General features: G+C 42.6%; 2 protein-coding genes across 4 annotated transcripts in view; both read right to left on the bottom strand.

The window, feature by feature from the left end:
• The window catches only part of zdhhc8b (zDHHC palmitoyltransferase 8b), a 58,665-nt gene that overhangs the window by 6,639 nt on the left and 28,039 nt on the right, over positions 1-23,987 (bottom strand). For 2 of the 3 annotated variants that reach the window (XM_088994795.1, XM_088994797.1), the window contains 6 exons: positions 4,151-4,272; positions 2,094-2,251; positions 1,524-1,696; positions 1,298-1,400; positions 873-964; positions 456-588 (listed from right to left, as the gene is read on the bottom strand). In XM_088994795.1, coding sequence (XP_088850921.1) covers positions 456-588; positions 873-964; positions 1,298-1,400; positions 1,524-1,696; positions 2,094-2,251; positions 4,151-4,272 — 781 coding nt within the window. Of the gene's footprint in view, positions 1-455; positions 589-872; positions 965-1,297; positions 1,401-1,523; positions 1,697-2,093; positions 2,252-4,150; positions 4,273-23,133; positions 23,574-23,987 lie in introns of those variants that run through there. The other variant, XM_088994796.1, reaches the window with a different exon arrangement.
• Positions 17,723-19,490, bottom strand: LOC148899505 (uncharacterized). Its single transcript, XM_088993686.1, has 2 exons — positions 19,176-19,490; positions 17,723-19,093 (listed from the first exon to the last, which is right to left on the bottom strand). Exons 1-2 carry the CDS (start codon positions 19,236-19,238, stop codon positions 17,723-17,725), a joined length of 1,434 nt encoding a protein of 477 aa, XP_088849812.1. The 5' UTR covers positions 19,239-19,490.

The raw sequence follows: 23,987 nt of genomic DNA, 5'->3' as shown, positions 1-23,987 counted from the left end.
TAATTATTTTCTGATAAGCAGTACGTATTTACATGTTCATCGGCTCCGTGATGAAGTGATGCCTACGCAAATAGAAATAAAATTGATCTTCAAATGGGGCCCTGCATCTTCCTTCAGTTCGTCACAGTGGATAGCTCCGCCCCTGCTATCATGATAAGGAAAACCCTACTCTGCAAAGAGCCTGGATTACAGCGGACAGCTAAATTGGTGACTCCTTTGAAATCAGTGGGGGCGGGGGATCAAATTAAAATAAAATATAAGAAGTCGGTGTTAAATGTATGTTTAATATTTGTATATTATGTCAGAGACATAAAATACATCAACCACTTTTAAAGTAAATGAATCTTTGTCAAGGAATAATTTTATCAGTAATGTAAAGGCATACACAGGAATGGGTATCAAGGAGACACAGGTATGTGAACAAAAAACTGTAGACTGAGTTGCAAAAATCTCACCTTGGAGCTGACAATGGTGCCATGGATGCCGTTGTCATTGACTTTGATGGTGATTTGCCTGTCTGAGAGGTCTGCTCTAATGAATGGAGGTTGAATTTTGATGTGGGGCTTTTTTCGAGGGTCAAATATGTACCTGCATGAGATGAGATTACATGTGTGATCACTGTGATCTGGAACACCAAGATTTGAACCATTGCAACAAAAATGAAGGACAGGAAAATATATGTACTATGGTGTAAACTGGACTGGTCGCCAATCACAAGTCACACATACACTTGCATTCAGGCTGGAACTGAAGCCATATGCTGCCTACACTGGTCAGCAAAGTGAAGCATAACACTGCCAGTGGGCACTAAAAAGTAAGTCGTCAACAATTCAAAACGATACACGAATGTCCGAGAACTCGGAGCATCTTACCTTGGCCCCAGAGGACTACATAAGACATACTCCACGTTGCCACAGCAACCTTTAGTGAAGGGATTCACTCCTCCACGAAACTTGCCCGTTACCTGAGGAACGCAAGACCTTGTTCAGAGTTTACTCACACTCATCACACTCAAACATGCACGCACACACACGCACACACACGCACACACACACACACACACACACACACACACACACACACACACACACACACACACACACACACACACACACACACACACACACACACACACACACACACACCAACTGCTTTGAGTTTTAGTCATAGTTCACAATAAAGTGAGGAATGATACAGGATCAACTGTTAAACGTTTTAAGCATGACACAAAAAAAGGTCAACCGTATAATACCCCCAAGATAGTTCTTAATATTAGGAATCTATCGCATCTGCTCACTTGTTCATTTGTGGTTCGACCTCGTGCCACAAGCACCATGTGGAAACCCGTGAGACCCACGACGGGAATAAAGAAAAGTCCAGCGATACTCATCACCACTAATCTGGGCATTCAACAGTTAAAGCCAATAAAACAGCAGCTCCCTAAACACAATGCAAAATGAATGTTGAAAGGATGATCAAAACTCAGCACAAATGGGAAAAGCATTGTTTAAAAAAAAGGATACGTGATGGTGGTGTGCAGGGTTCCCAGCCTCTCCCGGTGGTGAAGCACAAAAATCAGCCCGAAGGTGAATACTCCTAGCATGTGAATGCTCAAAGAGAGCAGGAAGAGAAAGAAGTAGCGGTAATTTCTGCGTCCAATGCAGTTGTTGACCCAAGGACAGTGATGGTCAAAGTCCTGCGAATGGGAATGAGTTTTATTTTTTTTTCTTCATAATGCAAACACTCAATAATCCAGGGATGTTTAATGGTGGGATAGTTTCACATGGGCTGTGTAGGGGGAACCACAATAAGCAGAATGAACACGCATCTTTATATGTTCAGACCATTATGAAAAACGTGCACCTGCAGCATGTTTAATATGCCATCTGCGTAAGTCAATGAACAATGATTAAAACAAGAAGATGGCTATGGAGAATTTCCCACAGGGCATTGTGAATCAGAATCAGAAAGCCTTTAATAATCCCACAATGAGGAAATTTGCAAGGGCACTGGAGGTTGGAAATCGCCGAAGAGTCACACTGTGTGCAAATACGCATTGACATTCTTACACGCGTGCTTTGCAACACACCCACCTCCACGCAATTGTCACAGACACTGCAGTGCGAGCAGCGAGGCGGCCTGTAGAAGTGACAGGTGGCGCACCACTTCATTCGAACCTGAATGCCCTTGATCTCCACATTCTTGTAGAGAGGCGCTCGAAAGTCGTCGTCTTTGTCTTCATCCTCGTCCGCTGTGCGCACAAGAACATGGCGTCAACCCTATTATTTATTAATTTTTAATGTATTTATTTATGTACCGTTGTTCCAGTGTATAAGGCGCACCAAAAAAGCCTTCATTTTTTGAAACGATGATCCTGCATCTTATATGCAGTTGTGCCTTATAGGTGAAGTAACATTGAGCCACAACAGGTCTCACAACTACTGTCAGCAGCCATCGACTCCATTTCCACCCATGTGGAAGAACCATAGCCTCTACTGTAGCACCTTATAATGTGGTGTGCCTTATATATGGTGAAATGTAATATATTTATATATTATATTTGGAAAACATTTTCCATTCATTGAAGGTGCGCCTTACAATCCTTACATATGGCAAATTTTTGAAAATACACCATTCATTGGGGCTGTGCCTGATACTTTGGTGCACCTTATACACCGGAAAATGTGCTATTTATGTATTTGTTTATTTGTGTGTTTCTGTAGTTATTTGTTTATTCGTGTGTTTATGTATGTACTGTACTGCACGCACGCACGCATGCACTCACTGTACTGTACTGTACTATGTACTGTACTGTACGTACGTCAGGCAAACACCAAAGCGGTCATTCTTATTACACCTGAACAGAAAGTTAACTTTTTCACGTTGGCCATGTGATTCTTATGCAGCCAAGGATTCCCAAAATGGGAAGAGCACAGTGAAGAAAGGGAAAAGTAAAATTATCTTTGACCTCAGATCAGATGTCATACAAAGAATTATTCCAACAACAGAAATTATACTTAATATTATATGTATTGATATAAAGTGCACTAGAACAAAAAGGCGTGTGTGTGTGTGTGAGAGAGAGAGAGAGAGAGAGAGAGAGAGAGAGAGAGAGAGAGAGAGAGAGAGAGAGAGAGAGAGAGAGAGAGAGAGAGAGAGAGAGAGAGAGAGAGAGAGAGAGAGAGAGAGAGAGAGAGAGAGAGAGAGAGAGCATGCAGGAACATTAAGTGCTGCTGCTTTGCTCAATGGCTCCATTCCAGGATGATGAGTTGCTGGTGAAAAATAGGAGTGTGGAGTGTCCAAAAAGCAGATGCTGCAAACTCATTACAAGTACTTGCCATCTTTCTGCTCGATAGTATTGCGTCGCTCTGGGAGTTTGGAGAATGTATGTGCCATCAAAAAACGTGCATGCTACAATATTCCTTCAGTCATTGTGTCAAACGTAACAGTCCGAGCAAATCTCCTTAAAAATAGCACGTGACAAAAATGACTCATGTTGATCCAATTGAAGATGTAACATCAGCTGTGTCTTTTCAACTTGAGAAAGCTGAATACCACTAATTTTCCGTGATTCTCTTTATAAACATTGTTTGGGGGTTGTCTTGTTGTTGGGGGGACATCACACACGAGCCAAGCCTGCTAATATCAAACACAGATTGGAAGCGACTTCATACTTCCATTATGTGTGTTTCATAAAATTGTGCAGGCAATCACTGCTCACGCTGACCTCTGCCGAAAGTCAATGCGCACCACACAGCCTTGAGATAATTACTACTATATAGGAAGGGACCATTTTCCCTCTCGGAAGGCGCTTATGATTCACAAGCGCATGACAAACACCCCCACGGGGGAGAGTTGAACCTTGAAACCCAGATTGTTGTCTGTTTCTGGAGGCATTGAAGTTCCAAAAACCACCGACCAATCTTAGTTTAAGTAGGTTTTCAAAGATGGATTAAACTAAAAACCAACCAAAGACACCTCCTGTTGCTTGTTGTACGACGCCAGTATGCCGTAGAGCTGTTTTTGTGAAAGCAACTAGTGCACAGCAATACAAATGTTCCTGACTTGAATGTAGCAGGGCGCTTAACTTTCTGTCCAATTTCCAATCTAAATTGAAGAAACCACTCTAAGGAGCCAGCCCCACACAAACCTCTGGGGTAGACGCCAGGATCCATGAAGGTCGCCATGCTGAAGTTGGCCAAGACGAAGAGGAAGACAAAGCCATTGTAGAGAGGAACGAGAGGGGAGATCACTTTGGCCAACCAGGGGCACCTGAAGAAACAAAGATAAACAAAGTTCAGTTTCTTGTTTTCTATTCTGTCATGTTGATCTTCGTATGAATCCGCAAGTGGCCGGCAATCACAGTCAAATGCACTTCAGTTGAAGCCTTGGTCTTGTTTTGTAAAGGTCAATGAAGTGAATGTAATTATTATTATTATTATTATTATTATTATTATTATTCTAAATAACCTGCAACAGGCCAAACTGGAGGCAACTGTGACACAAATTTCTGAATCTTCATTTCCTTTATAACATTTCCATGACATTGGTTCCAGAGTGAGGATCGGTTCATGCGGCTCTTGAATGACTCTGCTGCCTTCCCACCACATGCAGCCTGGTCCGAGCCATCAATTCTTCAGTTTCCCCATTTCTGTTTGCGCGCACATTGACCTTTTCCTCTGTCCCTACTGAAACATGTTCAACTGCAGAAAATCTCAACAACCGTTCTGCACAATGCTCTTAAAGCAAAGGTCACCCATCTGACAGCCAAGCAATTCTGTTGGTCTGTGTTCCTTCGAGATCAAAATATGTCATAATTTTGACCGATTGGTGACGGATGGACGCCAGAAAATACTTTGAAGGAAGAATCACAATTGCATGATGTTTCTTCACATCGTGACAGATGGTTTCAACTCGATTGCGTTTTCAGGTCGACCCTCTTGCACATAAGCAATACATTATCTGCATTGTGTTGGCCCGATTTTTGTTTCACTGAATTTGGTCGTACATGTAGCACGAAGCTTGTCTGTTTTTGTTGTTGTTTTTTTTTCCTCTCGCACCAAGATTTATGTGTATTTATGCATGTGTGTATTTCTTGTCACCTCATCTTTATTTATTCAGACAGATTTAGCGTCAAGTATTGGTTGTATACAGTGACAATGACTTACTGTATACCACGGAACATAACTTGTGCAACCTCATCTCAAACTACAGTTCCAAAGGATCACCATTTACAGGGTGCAATGTTTCAGCAACATATGAGCAACACAGGGAAGCGAATTTTCTGGCTGCCAAAGATGATATAATTGTGTCCACAGTCAAGCGAGACAAGATAAGTGCCAGAATCTATTTGAAATTCAGCGCACAGACAGCGTGGGAAGAAAAGGCGACTGAGAGCATGTTACATTAAGATAACTGTGATTGGTTAGTCAATATTTACAGGACAATTATTGAAGGGGGGGGGAGTGTAACCACTCAAGTTAAAGTCAGGTCACAGACTACGGTATTACTTTTTCCCAACTCTACGTTTGTAGCTGTACAAAGTGGACAAAAAGTGTGAATACCCCGTGGTAATTAAAATCCTCACAAAAAGATGATGGGGTAACGGCTCTGTTACCCCATCATTTTTGTACGGTCCGCACTGAAATCACCTGAACGGGACCTGCATGTTAATGAAAAAGCAGTATATAGACATTGATGCAAGGGAATATAAAAGGAGTTCAGAAAACGTACGGGTCATTTTTGTTTTGTTTTTGAAGAGGGAAAGAATAATGGTTGTGAAAAAGAAGGATAAAAAAAAAAAAGAATAATCCACATCATCGTCTTCGAAGACGTGGATACAGTGCCTCCATCATGCAAACCAGACTCGGATTAATACGAGCCAGCAACTTTGATTTGAATATAAATCATCCTTTGGTTTTTGAAAAGGAAACACATTCTTGAATAGATGCAAAACGTTTAGGACAGAATGCAGCGATGATTCAAGTTTACGTTAACTTTCTTGACAAATGTGACCTATGTGCTACATGATGGTTTAAAAGTCTTCAGAAATAAAGAAAAATCTATTCAGTAATTCCACAGCTGTGCAAGACCTGGAGGACGAGGAAACACACAGCAATGCAGTACCAAGGCAACCAGAGAAAGTGATACCAATTACAGTGTAATATCCAGTTGACTCCTTATATGTATTTAGCTCACAAGAAGAAGAAAAAACATCTAAATTTCTGCCCTCTCAAATCTTCAGAAGGCTTCTAATCGAACAATTGAGACAAGAGGAAAAGGTAACTTTGAAGGTGCAAGGTTTATGATAATTCCATTAGATCGTTGCCCACTCCTAATCTTGTCACAATCTGGTTGGCGACCAACGGATAGCGCTGTCGGCCCTGCCTGCAGCCGCACAGGTGTTGATCGTTCCAATCAGTGGCAGTTAAAAGAAATCCCGGCACGACCATTCAGTGTCGGGTCATTGTATGCTGTGCATGTGTTTTCTGCACCCTGTCAAGTTGTCAATTTGTTCCTACTGACTTTATTTTAATACAATTTCTCAAATACAACCTGCTGCTCCCAACTGCCTGCTTTTTTGGGTTTCACAACCGCCATCACATTTTTATATAATTGTGTTTATTTATTTATTTCATTAGGTTTCTTAAGAATGTGCTACCATTTTACATGTCCAATTTAACCACCTAATTTCAACAAAAAAAAAGCCCCTTCTGAAGAAAAAAAAAATCATTTAATGTTTTGGACGACTTGGAGAGGACAAGGAAAGATTTACAATAAATCAAGCGGCCAATGATGGAGGATCTGTGCATAGAAGTCAAATGGAAAAAAATAATGTTGCATTAATTGGATAGGCTCCAGCAACCCTCGTGACCCTAGTTAAAGCGGTTTGGAAACTGAATTATGAATAAATGGAAGTATGTGGAGCATGCAACGTTTTTGGTATGTGCTTTGACTCGTGAGGGAAGAGAGGGAAAAGGAAATTGTCCAGGGAATGTGAAAAACTGTTACAACTCGTCAAGGTGGATTTTGAACTGGTGAGCATGATCTCACTTGAAACCGATATTTGACATCTGCAGTGCTTGGTAATCACAAGAAGAAATATTTGGTGGAGAAAATAATTGAATTCCTCAACCTGTTAAGGTTGTCATGCTAATCTGATTCAACGGTCGGTAAGGTGCCCTGACGGACGTTAATGTTGTCACTATATATCACTGCTATTGGGTGGAAACCTGGTAAATGGTCTTCTTTTTCTCAAATCCATTCTATTGATCAGTCCACACACGTGGGAAAGATTTTTTTGTTTTGAACGAATTACTTTCCTTTTGTCCTTGAGAGTTTTGAAAGGTGTTTAGAAATGAAATGTATTATTATTATTATCACTGCCCAGTGTTAAACATGGCTGCTCTCTTTGACGATGAAATATTAATGGATGAACAAGTGTGTTGTTTTTGGGGCCTCCTGAAAACAGATCATTTCAGAGGGGCAACAATTTTAACTGACACCAGCAATATGTATTTACAGATTATATGCATTATATGGATGTTCAAGCAAGTGGACCTTTGGGCTTTAGGGTTACTGTGGTAAGTCATATTTCAAACACAGGCATGTTATATTAATAAAGTTCTCAAATCTCCTGATGAGTGCGATTGTGAATGGTTGATTTTGTGTCCTGCCATTGGCGGGCAAATATGGCAGGGTGTACATCATTTCTGGCCTAAGCTTCAGCTCATCCACCAATGGATGGATGGCTGAATTAATGTGCAACACTTTCAACAGTAAAAGCCGCGCTGATGCCGGACAACATGAGATTTTTCCAACATCACGTGTCCAGGAAATTTCTCAAACCCTTTTCAAGTCACCATTTTGTGGCATGTTTAATAAAAACATTGTGTTGAAATGTGTGATTCGATGGTAGCTGGAAGTGATCACCTGGCTTTCATTACTCAGGAACAAAATATTCTGCAAAGTCCCCGATGTCCTCATGTGAAGTGTGAGTCAGCACTGTGGGTGTCAACGGGACATTTTTTAAGCATTTGCTCATTAACGCAAATCCACCCGTTTGAAGAATCTATGTGTGCTCGCTTTGACATACTTACGTCAAGGGATCTTACCTCGATATTCTGTGTCTGTGTAGCACGCAAAACGTATCGAGTGATCATCCAATTCAATAAGTCCAAACAGAGTTGGGTGTCTTGATGTGTAGTACACTATTTCCAGATGGAGAAGACACATGTGCTGCTTGTATTTATTGCTGCCAAACTCAGACCTGAGCATGTGCATGGGTCAATAGGAATAAATCAGGCATACAGACCCAAGCCTGATGGCATTACTTGAGGTGTACAGAGACTATGTTTTGTGCAGCTGGTGCCGGAATGCGTGTGTAAATGTAAAGCCCCCTCACCAAAAATATGAAACAGTGTGAAACCCAAGATGGGTGTCACATTTGAGAGGCGATGAGAAGCTGGATTGTGACACGCTGCACAAGCGGTGCTCAAACAAGGCCTCTCAGGCAAATAAATCTGACAGATATTGCCTCGTGTGACATTCCTAAACTTTCCTTCAGCAGAGGGCTGCAACCTGCACATGTGGTCACTGCTAAAACTTTTGTCAGTAGAAGGACCAGAGACTCCTTCAGCAAGCGTGGCACATAGTGTACCACAAACAAAAGGGATGCTATGCAAGGTCTCTCTCTTGCATACAAAAAAAAATCAGTGTGCAGTATACTGTAAACTGTCGCAAGAAATGTATCGTATTTTCCATTGTCTAAGGCACACCCAAAAGCCTTCATTGCCTTCAAAAGATGACCCTGAGCCTTATTCACCAGTGCGTCTTATATGTGAAGTAAGTAAGTATTGAGCGACAACAGGTCTCGCAACTATCGTCAGCAACCACCGACTCCATTTCTCTCTGGAGAAGAAGCAGTGCGGGATCCATGTTGGAAGGCATAAAATGCAATGGTGGGCCGTCTAGAACTGCAATGCCTTCTCTGCTGACCTAAAAATATCTGAATCACAGACTGATTAATTATATATTTTTTTCCAAAAATGCTGATTAAATAATTCCAAATTGTCTTTCTGCTTCTTTTCATTGCTTTTCCCCTGTTGTGCTGCTTCTAGATGTGTTTTCGTCTTTAAGCATTTAACCAATCACATTTCAGCCATCACTTGTTACCAGGGTCAGAAATATACCTGGACGCCTTCACAATCAGTTCTGCAAGCCCTGTTACATTAAATGTGGTGTCGATGACTTTGTCGCTTTAACTAATGTCTCTTGCGCTTTGGTGACGCGCACGGCCTGTTCGCAGGCCTGGGCAACGTCAGAGTTTTTGCAAACTATGATTGGCTAGTCACCAGTCAATCATAGTATCACCAGCTGCTTGTGACAAGATTATCATGAATCCACATGTTTATGGTAAAAACACGAACAGTTTAATTACAGTATTTCTTTCTTCACAAGGTATTTTCTGGCTAATGAGACCATCTTGTAAATCCTAAACCTTTATCCAATTTTCATGGCAGTAAATCTTCACTAGGATTGACAGGTAAGAACTCCGAGTTTGGGGAAGAGAGCACGTGAGCAATGCAACTAAAACAACTGTCAATATCTGTCTGACTCATGTGACTGAGTTGATGGCACAAGCCTAGATCAGAATCAGAAAAACTTTAATCATCCCACAATGGGGAAATTTGCAGTCCACAGCAGCAATTTGAAAGGCGGTGGAGGTAGGGGGTGTGAAAGGATGGAAAAAAAAGAAAAAGAAAAAAATGAAACCATGTATACCATATGTGTCAAAGTCAAGGCCCAGGGGCCAAATCTGGACCGCCACATCATTTTATTCGGCCCGCGAAAGCAAATCGAGCATGTCAAGTGCCATGATGCTTGCTAAGTCGGAACCAAAATTGTAAATTGTATTATGTATACCACAATAACAATTTTTATTCTTGATTTCAGATTTGAAAACGAGTTATTCATTCATTTTTTGTGCGCTCTATATGTAATATGTGGAGGAGACGAAACATTCTCATGGTTTTCCCAATTTGATAACGGCCCTTGAGAGGAAACCATAACTATAATGTGGCCTGCGACAAAAAATTATTTTGACACACCTGATGGAGACCAAAGATGCACGCATGCACGCACGCACACACACATAACTCTTCGGAGAACAGAGCAATCCGCTTAGCCTGCATCTGACACCATGTGGGATGTTGTCATGTTTTAATAAGGCTGAACATGGTGTGTAGAAAATTTGACGATCACTGATGTGGCTCTGGTAAAATATGAATGGGACAAAGAGGAGCTCTGTTCTTTCTCGTCACACAAATATGAGATGAGACTGGATTCTCAATGATGCTGTCCTGCTTGTTTGGCTTTGCTGTCGTTTTACGAATGAATCGGCTTGCTTTCCATTCAGAGTGGTCTGAGCAACAAACAAACAAACAAACACAACACATAAAGAAGACATAAACAAATAGAAAAATAAATAAATAAATAAATAAATAAATAGCGTGCTAGGCAATCTTTTGGTCTCCCCTTTTTCCCACGATGATCAATCTGATGTATTTGGACATTTTTGTGGCTTGTCGGCTAATCAACTTAATGAACAATTCATCAATTGCTTTAAATCGCACAGCCAAATCCTGTGTGGTGCAGTTTGGCCGAAAAAGAAATATCCACGGGTGTTTCCTCCTCCCCCACCACCTTTTTTACCAAAAATTGACTTGTGCTCGAATGGGTTGGTCGAAGACATTACACTGCTAAGATGCTGTGTGACTCATCCTCCACAAGAGAGGCTGCATCTCAGAGCAGGAGATCGCCCAGACCAGGTCCCCGAGGCCAGACGAGACAAAATGACTGAAGCCAGCACAGTGGAGATACTCTACCAAGCACATCTTAGCCTTTCTTTACAATCGTAAACCAACAAACCATTTCTCGACAATTTAACTCGAAACTGACACTTTGAGGTGATGTACACCGTATGAACATCTACAGCACTTCGCCAACACTCACCCCATTGGAGAACACACAACTAGTGAGACGGGAGCTCCTGAAATGCCAGTCAACGTGCAGGCAGCGAAACACGTCACATTGACTCTTTCTTTGATATGCAGCGATAGTTTGACTTCAATTCCATGCTCGACTGTGGTGGATGAACAATAGGTCACTGATTCAAACAGAATCATAATCAGAAAACCTTTATTTGTCCCACAATGGGGAAATTTGCTATTTGATTCGGTGATCAAACTAAGCCCCGTGACTACTGGGGTTGCTCAAAAGAAAATCTGATTTGGATATTCTGAATTGTAGTCAAAAATTTGTAACCCTAAGCAATCATATAGGATGCCGTAAGTCTCAGAGCATTGGCTGAAAAGATGAAAAGATTGAGGCCACTGTTAGATTGAATATAAATTTAGGACTAAAAACCGAAGTGAACTGGGCCTCTTAAGCAGTTCAGTGAAAACTCATTACTTGAGGACTTATTTCACGACACAAATACAAATGAATGTTACTTATTGAAATGACACTTTAGTTGTGTCAAGTCTGACAAATGCCACCTGTGTAATGTTGTCCTCTCTCAGTGAACTTGATAGAGAATAGATAGAATAGAAGTTATCATATTTCAAAGTTTCAAGGTTAGTTAGCCGCCGAACACAAAGCCCACAATGGAAGCACAGAGAAACCTGGGGTCAATCTGAGGTGAACAGACACAGCCTGTTACCTGTCATCTTAATGTAGGAGATCTGGCCTTGGACTGATTTAAGTACTTGGTCAACTCCTTCACAGAACATAAGTGAGGACTGGGTAAACTCCTTCATATCAAGAGGTCATTAGCCAGGTTACAAATCTATCGGTTCAGGGAAAGACAACTAATTAAAATGTCTACGTTCTGTTGTTGTTGGTGCTTATGGACATCCAGGGACGTGGTATTCAAATCAAGAAGACTATTTTTTACTAATGTATCACTGAAATTTGCATTTACTCCCCATAAATAGCTTGGCAGAGGGCTGCAGAAGTTGGGCGTCGTTATGAATGACTGCGTCCCCTGCCGGCTGTAAAACACAATCTTCCTGTGTGCGAGCCTTTGTTCGCAGTGTCCGACCGAATATCTCTGACATAACTTAAAAAAAAAAAAAAAAACAAGAAACAGAGACTCTGATTTTGACACGATACTCTGAGTCATTATAATTCACAGCATCATTTTTATGATACACTCTTCCACACCAGCAAGATAATTTTATAAGACTAATTCATTGTCATATGAGAAGTGAAAGATAATCATTGCTAACTGCTTGTCTCCAAATTGCGTACAAACATTATATTGACCAAATTATGCTATCGAGTCATCCAATAAAGCGCCAGAGAAAGCACAGTTTTTTTGGCATGTGAACTGAAATCCACTTGAGACTCAAGGATTATCAATCTGGTTTTAGTCTTCACAAGTGATTACTTTTAATGTCAACATGTGCTGAGTTAATACATTCAAATTACAGCGACATGGAAGCCACTAAATATGAAAACCCAGTAATGACATTTTTTGAGGATTAAACCAGAGAATGTTATTAATTTCGAAAATCTTGAGCCACTGCACTGAAATTATTGATTTGACATGTATTAACCTCATCGCCCGTGACTACGTGACATTCATGTGTCAGTCAAACAGGCTGAAGCAGTGAATTTGCAGAATGATAAAATGTCCTTTCGTTGGAGCTCAAAACCATTCCTATTTCCGTAGATCCTTCCTTTTCTCACTTGTTTTCCTTAATCAAGCTTGATTCCTGAAGTGGAGGCGAGTGCTTTAACTGCCCTGAAACCCGTCGTTCCCAGATCCTCCAAACACTTCTACGCCCTCCCCTTATCATCACTCATTAGTGGCGCCGTTCACATCTTCAGGGGCTTTAATTGCATATTGTCAAACTGTCCCCATATCATGGAAAGGTGATGATCTGGCTCAGCTAATGGGAGGCTTATCTCTCACACAAGCACACAGATGTGCCGCAATAGGCATATGCAAACACATGTATGCACTAAAGTGGATGAGTACGCCTCGGGATTGAGGGTCCGGTGCACGTGTATTTACAGAGCTGGAGAGAAGAAAACTAATACGTGTAGCCTCAGAGAAGATTGGAGTACAGCATTTTTGCGATGATGCCATAGTTATCTATTCAACAAGCCACAGTGAAATATGTGACTAGATCTTTTGCAAGCTTTCCAGAGCCACGGGAATAAAAAATGCTGTCTACTTCATCTTCGATCATGACACGACAGAATGAGGTTCGGCATCGTACAAGTTTGCAAAGGAAACAAAGAGACCCAATGATTTTGTGAGCAGCAACAAGACAAAACAATGAGTCTTTCAAGCCGCAGAGGCGGGCAGCACTGGGCAGGGTCACCTCAGCATTCTATGGGCAACGTAGAAACAAAGAGAAGTCCAAACTGAGAGTTGGGGTTGCGGTCAATAAATTTGCTTGACCTGCTGTCAATGGGGACTCTGTCGCTCCAGCATACAGCAGATTACAGCACTATATAGAATGAGTGGGACCATTCACGGCAACATTGTTGACATAAGTGATATTGCGGGAAGTCTGAGCATTTAAAGTGACTGGCCATCAATTTGTATTTTCACAACTTCATTTACACACCACTGCTGATCATTCAGACAATTTAAGCCTGTTGCCAGGGGACCTAAGTAAATGTCGTGTAATATAGTGATTGTTTACGCTAAACCCCCCCAAAAGCAAAGTTTTCAGGATACACGCAAACAACCAGAAAAAGCAGCCATTTTATCAGAAAATCTGTAGACTAACCAGTGAGCCCCTGAGCTCGACTGTTCATGGTCATGCTTTTTGTCAATAGATTTTCACCCAACATATGATTTTTAGTCCAATGGGATTTATACATGGGTTATCTTTCGTAATCTTTAAACTCATATTGAAATTGACTTTATGTCAAGAGTTCATGGAGAAAAGTCTGTCAATTGGTGTGTTTGCCAGTCCATTTTTTACATCTAGCAAAGCAATCTATCTAAATTTACATGGCACAGTTAAAAAATGGGAAATACTATCATTTTTGTTATATGAAGTTCATCCTGTCTACTTGATATCTAATTTAAAACAGATTCTTTTCTTACAGACAGTGTATTTTAGGTGTTCAATTGCCTGTCATGTTTCGGCGTATACTTCCACCTTCATACGAGTGTCCCTCTGACACTCTGACGAAGGCGGAAGGATACGCCGAAACATGTCAGGTAATTGAACACCTAAAATACACTGTCTGTAAGATAAGAATCTGTTTTAAATTACTGTGATTTTTGTTTTGATGGTACAAATACTCTTCTTGAGGGGTTTGTTGTTGTTTGCTTCGTCCTTGAATGTATGAATGTATAAGGATTTTGTCTGCGCCAATTTGTGAGCACAAGAATTTCATATACACATACTCAAAAACAAATATGCTGCCGTTATGAACAAATTCATCACACTCATTTTATGAAATGTACTTTGAGACAATTAGATGCCCCAAGGCAAACAAGGACCAGATAAACAGTTTATGAAAAGGTGTTGACTTGTGAGCCGCAAGGCCTGCTTCTTCCTTCATTACAAGGATTCTATTCAATGCCCCCGATAATTGGGCCACGCCATCTGCTTTATTTCAATAAGGTGCCGACAGTTCTTTGAATCGTGCGCTAATTAAATTGTGGTGCAATGTCTAGGGTTGAGTCGGTTTATCAAGGTGCTTTTTACCCGCATAACCACAGAAGCTGGCGATTGGGTACCAGAGTGTATATCATATGCAGATATTATCAACATTGTTTTTTATTTATTTTTTTGTGTGGGTTTCAAATTCATTGTGCAATGTCACATTTAAACTTTCTTACAAATGAATTCAAGATTTTATGACTGACCAATCACCGTTGATGATACGCTACGATGTTTGCATTGTCGTTAGTGACTGCAGACTCAGGGAGAATTATTTTATTTTTGAAGTGCTAATAATGATATTATAATGATATCTTTGGTATGACATTATTCTTCCTGATAAATTGAGTACAGTATAATGAAAACCATAGACCCATGTGTAAATAAAGTGTGTAGCTTGGGGAACATCCCATGGACTGGCCTGGTGGATCAGACCCCCAAAGAATTCAGTGACTACAAGATAAAGTTCATGCACCCCGATGTGTTATTCGGTTGTAATTGACATCTCTCTGTTGTGGATTCATTGGCTCGGACAGTGTGTACATAAGTGTATGGCAGGACATTACACTGCACAATTGTGACTGAAAATTGAATCTAAACATGTCATAGATGTTTGATCTTATTATTACCTGTGGTGGACCCAATTTATTATCACTCCACTCTCCTTGAGGCCCAAGTCCCATTATGGTCATTCACCCCTGAATGTAATCTGGTTTCATCCAGCGTGTGGGTCCTTTTCAGACCGTCTTTACTAGTAATTAACAGAATTATGCAAGCATATGCATGTATGAGTTGGCCAATCGCAAACATCATTTTCTTGCAGTTGGTTCAAGGAGGATAATCGGCTTTCTAGCCCACAGCTTCACGTCAGAGAACCATTCACTTAACAGTATGATGGTGTACAGAATATCCACTCAGAAGCAGTCATTATGGCACAGGGCGTGGTGGGAGTATATCCCGGCTGGACCAAAATAGAGCTCGGCTCTCCACTAATCCCAGATGAACAGGTACTTTTATTTCAAGGACCAAATCCTCTCCAATCCACCCACGACAATCCCAGTGTTTTTTTTTCTTATCTTCCAACACGCACATTTTCCCACAAAATGAGACACAAAGGGCTGCATCTTCTAAAATCAGTGAAGAAAGTCAAGAGAGAGACAGATCACTTTCATAGACCTGCTCACTTCAAAGTAAAAAAAACCTGGTAAAATGTTCCAATTTTTACCTCACCCAAAGCATTTTTACATTGGTCACAATGATGGTAGTGCAAGCGGTCATGTAAATTTCCCATACTGATGATAAATCGTCAGAAGAAAAATCACAAGTTAGATCAGGGGTAAGAAACTCTAGTTCCCCGACATCCATATCTTATAATAATAATAATAATACATTTTATTTCAAGCGCCTTTCAAAACACCCAAGGACACTTCACAATAAAAACAATAGAACACAGCACATAACAATAAAACCATAAGTAAAATGATAAATAATAAAATAGAGAGAATTAGACATTGAAAGCAATTTTAAACAAATGGGTTTTGAGATGAGCCTTGAAAATAGGGAGGGAGTCAATATTACGGATGTTGGGTGGGAGTGAATTCCAGAGTTTGGGAGCAGAGCGGCTGAAAGCTCTGCATCCCATCGTGGTGAGACGGGCAGAGGGCACATAGAGGTGAAGGGAGGATGAGGATCTGAGGGACCGAGAGGGAACAGAGATTTGAAGCAGGTCAGAAAGATAGGGAGGAGCAAGGTTATGGATGGCTTTGAAAGTAAACAGAAGTATTTTGAATTCGATACGATGTTTAACCGGTAGCCAGTGGAGTTGCTGGAGTACAGGGGTGATGTGGTGAAAGGAGGGTGTTTTGGTGATGATCCGGGCTGAAGAATTTTGGACGAGTTGGAGTTTATGGATAAATTTCTGATTGACACCGAAGAGGAGTGCGTTGCAATAATCGATGCGGGAGGTGACAAGACTGTGGATAAGGATAGCAGCGGAGTGAGGGGTGAGCGAGGGACGGAGACGGTTAATATTACGGAGGTGGAAATAAGCAGACCGAGTAATGTTATTAATATGGGAGTGAAAGGAAAGTGAGCTATCGAGGATGACACCCAGACTCTTGACCTGAGGGGAGGGGGACACGGTAGAACTGTCAATGGTGAGGGAGAAACTGTTAGTTTTGTGGAGGGTGGATTTGGTACCGACAAGAAGAAGTTCAGTTTTTTCACTGTTGAGCTTGAGAAAGTTATGGGAAAGCCAGGATTTAATTTCTGAGAGGCAACATGAGAGGGATGAAGGTGGAAGAGAAGCGTCGGGTTTGCTGGAGAGGTAGAGTTGGGTGTCATCCGCGAAGCAGTGAAAGTGAATGCCAAACTTACGGAAAATATTGCCAAGAGGAAGTAGGTAGATAATAAAGAGAAGTGGCCCCAGGACAGACCCTTGAGGCACACCAGAGGACACCGGAGAGGACCGTGAGGTGAACGAGTTGATTTGGATGAATTGTGCGCGATCAGAGAGATAGGAGTGAAACCAGCGGAGTGGGGTGTGGCTGATGCCTAGGGTGGAAAGTCTGTCGAGAAGGATAGGGTGGGAAATGGTGTCAAAAGCTGAGGTCAGGTCGAGAAGAATGAGGATGGAGAGTGAACCGGCATCGGCTGCCATAAAAAGATCATTCGTGATTTTTATGAGAGCCGATTCAGTACTGTGGCGGGGGCGGAAACCAGACTGGAATTGTTCGTAGAGGTTATTGTGAGTGAGGTGTGAGTGAAGCTGGGAAACAACTGTCTTTTCAAGAATTTTGGCGATGAATGGAAGGTGGGAAATTGGACGTAGGTTATTGAAATCGTTAGGGTCTGAGCCAGGTTTTTTCAAGATTGGAGTGACAGCTGCGGTTTTGAGTGGGATAGGAACAATTCCAGTTGATAATGAGGAGTGAATAATAGTAGAAATAAATGGGAGAAGAGAGGGTAGGCAGGACTTGATAAGGATAGTGGGGAGGGGATCGAGTTGACAGGAGGAGTTCTTGGATTTAGTGATAATGTCTGAGATTATAGAGGGATGTGGGAGTGCAAAAGCGGAAAAAAAGTTTGGAAGGAGTAGAAAGGCTGGGAGAAGGGGGACGGACAGAGGACCCGAGGTGCTGATGGATTTTGTTGATCTTTTCGCTAAAAAACATCAGCAGAGTGTTGCATGTCTCAGAGGAATAAAAGTGTGAGGGGAGAGAGATAGGAGATTGTGTGATTTTGTGATAGAGGGAAAAGAGGGCCCGAGAGTTACCAGAATTTGAATCAATGAGTCCAGAGTAATAAAGCGATTTTGCGCGTGAGATAGAGTCCTTATAAAGGGTAAGGTGAGTTGCATACATGTCCTTGTGGATAGTGAGCCCGGACTTTCTGTAAAGTCTTTCAAGTTGGCGAGTCTTTGTCTTGATGGAGCGGAGATGGGGGGTGAACCAGGGTGCAGGTCGGGTAAATTGAACAGACCGGGACTTTAGAGGAGCAAGGGCGTTGAGGGTGTTCGTGAGGTCCGCGTTGTACCGGGAGACAAGTTCATCAGGAGAAGAGTTGTGGTCCAGAGTCAGGGTGGCAATCATCTCAGCAAGGGTGGCAACGTTGATGTCCTTGATGTTGCGATATGTGATGACACGGGGTGGTTTGGGGAGAGAGAGAGTGATGGAAACATTGAATGAAACCAGGAAATGGTCTGTTATAGGGATTTCATCAGCTGTGCAATTCTTAGGGGTAAGGCCAGACATGCAGATGAGGTCCAGGGTGTGGCCTTTTATGTGGGTGGGAAAATCCGAGAATTGGTGCAGACCAAGGCTGTCGAGTGAGGAGGTGAAGTCTTTAGTGAGGGGAAGAGTGGAATTGTCCATGTGGATGTTGAAGTCTCCGAGAATAATTATATTCGGTGACAGGGTGGAGAGGTGTGTGAGGACCTCAGAGAATTCTTTTAGAAAGTCACAATGTGGTTTTGGTGCACGGTATAAAGTGGCTATGATGGTGGGTGAGGGTCCAGAAATTTTACACGCAAGACATTCAAAGGATTGGGTTTCCTGGATAGAAACTTGAAGGATTCTCCAGTTCTTGCGGTAAAGTATCGCAAGTCCACCTCCGCGGCCTGAGAGGCGGGGCTTAGCAATGTAAACAAAGCCTGGTGGAGTTGCGCCATTGAGCTCGGAGAAGTCTCCCGCCGTTTGCCAAGTCTCAGTTATACAAAAAAAGTCAAGCTTACGGTCAATTAGGATGTCTTGGATAAGACACCCCTTTCCCGTAAGCGAGCGGACGTTGAGGAGGCCGAAGTTGACGCTGGTGGCGTCCCCACGACGAGGCGCATTAGCCGACCTAGCCAGGCCGGCTAACATACGGTGGTCGATCTTGCGGCTACTCCCTCTGCGCGGCTGGCGGACGGATGACCACAGGGAGGTGATATCCTTGGAGCCATCGAGGTGAAAGCCTCGACGTGATCCGCGGTGGATATACCTCCGTGAAGGGCGACGAGCGATTTCCGGAAACCGGAGAATCGCCGGTGGCACGCTCGTCCATCGGGAGCGGAACTTCAGCAGCTCCGCCGCCGAGTACTGTAGCCGCCCAACAGGTCGATGGAGAAGCGCCATGATATTCACCAGCAACACACAGAGGGAGGCAGCGGCCAGGTAGCCCTCGACAGCGGGAACAGGTGGGTGGAGATGATAACGCGGCTTCGTCAGTGATCCGGATAAGCGACCGGAATCATGCGATGGATCGATAGCCAACGTTCGTTTGGTGACTGTCTGGTAATTCCAGAGGTTCGTGAACCATAAAAAAAGCTAAAAAGAGGTTTAAAAGGCTAAAAGAAGGTAAAAAACAGGTAAAAAACATTACGCGGGAAAGCAGCGGCAGCCAAAGCGCGCCAGCGTCCGCTCGTCCCGGAAGTCCTAACCTCATCTTGCCTTGTTTCAGGGTCCTCCTTACTCCAACACTCCAGAGTCATGCAATCAACTCATCAGTAAGGTCTGTAGAAGCCTGAAATTATCATGATCATGCGAATGAGGTGTGTCACAGTCGGGAGTTCTAAAATAAACAGGCTGTGACTCTCAAGGAAGAGTATACTGTAGGTTCCTATCCCTGAGTTAAATTAATGTTACACATTGAAAGGCCAATGAAAGCTTTGGCCAATAGGTGGTGCGAGGTCAGCAAGACAAAGACTCTCAGTTTGATGGACAGCAACTACAAAGCAATCAAAAAGTGTTTTGACATTGGCAGTGTCAATGAAAACAATTGTTGGTACAGCTCCTATAATCGCCACATCACGATGTTTGCTTCATTTACAGAGTGCATTTATGACAAATGTGCTTTCTCAATTGCCAGTTTTGGCAATTGGAAGAAGCCGTTAACTCATTCACTGCCAGACGATGTGCAAAAATGTGTAAACTCCAGTGCCAGGGTTTTTGTCATTTTCACTAAAATTGCAGGACCCACAGAATATTGAGTTTTAGGACAAGACAAACATTCAATGTAGTGTAAGAAACGTTAGACGCGCTTTCATCAGAAAAATACAGTGGTACCTCGGTTCTCGAACATAATTCGTTCCAGGACCCTGTTTGAAAAGCGATTTTTTTCGAACACCGAAACCACCTCTTTGCTCCTGTCACTTGCGAGTAGACAGCGGGGGGGGGGGGGGGGGGGGGGGGGGGGGGGGGGGGGGGGGGGGGGGGGGGGGGGGGGATATCGGCGGGGAGGAGGGGCTGCCTTTCCCGGCCGCCCTCCACCTACTGTCAATTCTCTAATCACGGACACGGGGCAATTATACGGTTCGCAATCACTTCGCCAATGCCGGATGATGATTGACTCAACTCGCCACCGTACCTGGACTCTTCCTGGTCCGAGGTATTTTCCCTGCGTCCCGCAAATGTATGTCATCTTCCGGGAGTGCGTCATTTTGCACCCTCGTGTGCCATTTGCTTTTTGGCGTAGTAAGCGGGTAACAAATCGCGACAAGCCACGTTGACTCCACTTTCTCCGCGGGTTTCAAAACTCTGAAGTACACTTTTGAGTCAGGGTGTAGTCCGAAGCATGCTTCTGATTGGCTGCCGGTGCCGAGTATGCCAAATTGCCAAACGAACGTTCGTTTGGCAATTTGCGAGAGGATTTAACAAACGTGTCATAATTTTTCGCGTCTTCGAACGTTCGTTTGGCAATTTGCATACTTGGCACCGGCGGCCAATCAGAAGCTTGCTTCGGACTACACCCTGACTCAAAAGTGTACTTCAGAGTTTTAAAACCCGCTGAGAAAGTGGAGTCCTCGTAGTGTTAAGCAGGCAACACAATGCAAACGTTGCACGCCCGCACGCGACAACAGTTGGTCACGGAGAGAGTGATACACCCGTGCGCCGCTCAGCTCCCCACTCTCGCGTACGCACTCACGCGTCGTATATGCATTCGAACACCGATTGATGTTCGAACGCCGAAGCAAGAATATCTTGAATATTTTCTTCGAACACCGAATTGTTCGAACAGTGAGGCGTTCGAGAACCGAGGTACCACTGTATTTAATTCCTAAGTTATGTGGGAAAAATGCCCGAGGTCAAGAAAAACCAAAACCCGAAAACATTCGGGAATGGCACTCCACGTCATGATTTTCAATTCCCAAATAAACTCTGAACTCAGCTCACCACATTCCCAAGTCAACAAACTAATTTGTCTCATTTCCAGTAGCATACAAGTTTCTCCAGTCATCCTGACATAACAGCCCAGGGCACTGTTTGGAGAATGTCCCAAGAACCAGTGGTGTATATATTTAGGGTGGATGCGGCAAGGATAATCACGCTTCTCCTATCATGTTATAAATGTGTGTGTGTGTGTGTGTGTGTGTGTGTGTGTGTGTGTGTGTGTTGAGGGGTGGCTACACGTACTATGAATTCTAATGTAGCAGACCAAATGCTGTGAAAGTGGGAATAAGTTTGACAGAGCCCTGGGGCTCATCGGAGAACCCTGGTCTTCACATAAATACACTCACAACCTTTTTGGATAGGAATTTTGTGCTATGGCTTTTGTTGAAGCCACAATGGGCTGGTTGCAACATCCCAGAATCACTTAAAAAGAATAAAAAGGCCAGAGATGCTTGAGAATTAGATGTTGCTCCAAGCTCACGAAAAAAAAAAAAAATCCGCTGTTAACTTTCTGTGGCCTGGCTTGATCAATTCACCGTGAAGAGAAGACAAGGCCACGACCTGGATTTAACAGGCGTTGATGCTGCTTTATGTGCTATTATAGCGATATTTTCTGCGTTTTCCCATATATCCATCCATTTGGTACCTCTTATTAGTTGCAGTCCTGAACTAGATTTTAGCCTGTAACAGAGAAATTATACTTTTGTAGCTGGTAGTTCACATTCTTCTTAAAAAATAATGTACAAACTAAGTCAAGCTTTAAATGATTGAATTACTCCCTTTGAACAAAAGGGGAAAGGCTGTGAGGACTGAACAAGAAATGTAGTGTAAATCAGCAAGTTGAGTTTATGTCAAATGTGCATGCAACATGAATTCGAAAGACATTCTCTCTCCCTCTCGCGACATTCCTTCATATTCAGAGTTTAGTTTAATCAGCTCTTTTATTAATTATCATTTTATTTAGGGTTTTATTGTTCTGGTGTTTATTGTCCTTTTAATTGTAAAGTGTCCTTGGGCGCTTGTAACTGAAATGTATTATTATTATTATTATTATTATTATTACATCTTTGGGTGCATGTGTGGCACATGTAACACGCAGTTATAGAAGGGACACAACAGTCTAAAGGTGAGCCAATTTATTAAACAATGTGTCACGCCTCCCCAAGGTTGATCTGGCTATGAATCTTAAAAAAAAAATCCCCTGAGGGATATGAACACACTACACAGCAAAATGTAGAAAGAAAAGGACAGCAGTTAACATTGCAATTTGTCAATGCACGATAATGTACTTATTTTTGACGGCATTTGTAGCATGTGCTCCTAAAATTGTGCCATGAAATAACTAGTTTTGGTTTGGCAGTCATAAATATAATATTATTATCATAATTATCATGAATAATAATAATAATAATAATAATACCATTTCACGGTAAGATCAGAGCATTGTCATCAAATGGTGAGTATAGTGCTTTTTTTTTAATGTTGCTGTGCCGATGCCCATTTTGTGTTTGGGAGCCTTTAACTGAGCAAGTTGCTTGTTCTGTAGCCACAAAGGGACATAAGTCTTCTTGTGCTGGTCCCAAGCCTGGATAAATACAGAGGGTTGTGGCAGGAAGGGAATCCGACGTAAAAGTTTGGCCAAAACAAACATGCGGATCAAACCTCTAAAGATGGAGGACACTGATTTGCTGTGGCGACCCCGTCAAGGGAAAAGCCGCAAGGAAAAAAAAAAAATAATAATAATAATAATAATAATAATAATAGGGCGGCCCAGTAGTCGAGTGGTTCACCGGCTTCACAGTGCAGAGGTCGCCGGTTCGCGTCCCGGTCCGGCCTCCCTGTGTGGAGTTGCATGTTCTCCCCGGACCCACGTGGGTTTTTCTGGGTCCTCCGGTTTCCTCCCACACTCCAAAAACATGCATGGCAGGCAGATTGACCACTCCAAATTGTCCCTAGGTGTGAGTGTGACAGTGACTGTTGTATGTCTTTGTGTGCCCTGCGATTGGCTGGCAACCAATTCAGGGTGTCCCCCGCCTCATGTCCGAAGACAGCTGAGATAGGCTCCAGCAACCCTAATGAGGAATAAGCGGTACGGAAAATGAGATGAGAGATGAGATGAGATAATAATAATAATAATAGGCGGCCGGGTAGTCGGGTGGTGGGTGCGGCGACTTCACAGTGCAGAGGTTATGAGTTCAAATCCCGCTCCGGCCTTCAGGAGGTCCCCCACCTAGTACCCGAAGACAGCTGGGATAGGCTCCAGCACCCCCTGCAACCCTAGTGAGGATAAAGTGGTATGGAAAATGAATTAAGAAGAAGAAAAAGTAGAAAAAGAAAAAGAAGAAGAAGAATGGGTGTGAGAAATCAAACTGCTTTGACAAGGAAGGGAGAAAAAAGTTCCATATCTGACTATCTTTCGTTGGCCAACAAAAAGTAGTTTGTGTTATGTTGTACATACAGCATACTTGATAATAAAGTTCACTTCACAAAATGCAAAACGTAACTTACATGTCCCCCCCCCGGAAGTAGCAATGACTGTCCAATTCCCTCCAGACACTGAAAATGTACTATGTTAAATTTGCATGTGTGTGTGTGTGCATTTGTGTTGTGAGGCTCTTCATAAGTGGCTCTGTGTTCTGGAGAG

This window comes from Hippocampus bargibanti, linkage group LG04 (assembly GCF_051943395.1).
Source record: "Hippocampus bargibanti isolate YZ-2025 linkage group LG04, ASM5194339v1, whole genome shotgun sequence".
Classification (NCBI taxonomy): Eukaryota; Metazoa; Chordata; class Actinopteri; order Syngnathiformes; family Syngnathidae; genus Hippocampus; species Hippocampus bargibanti.
The sequence above is the reverse complement of the archived record's forward strand: the minus strand, read 5'-3'. Positions and strand labels throughout refer to the sequence as shown.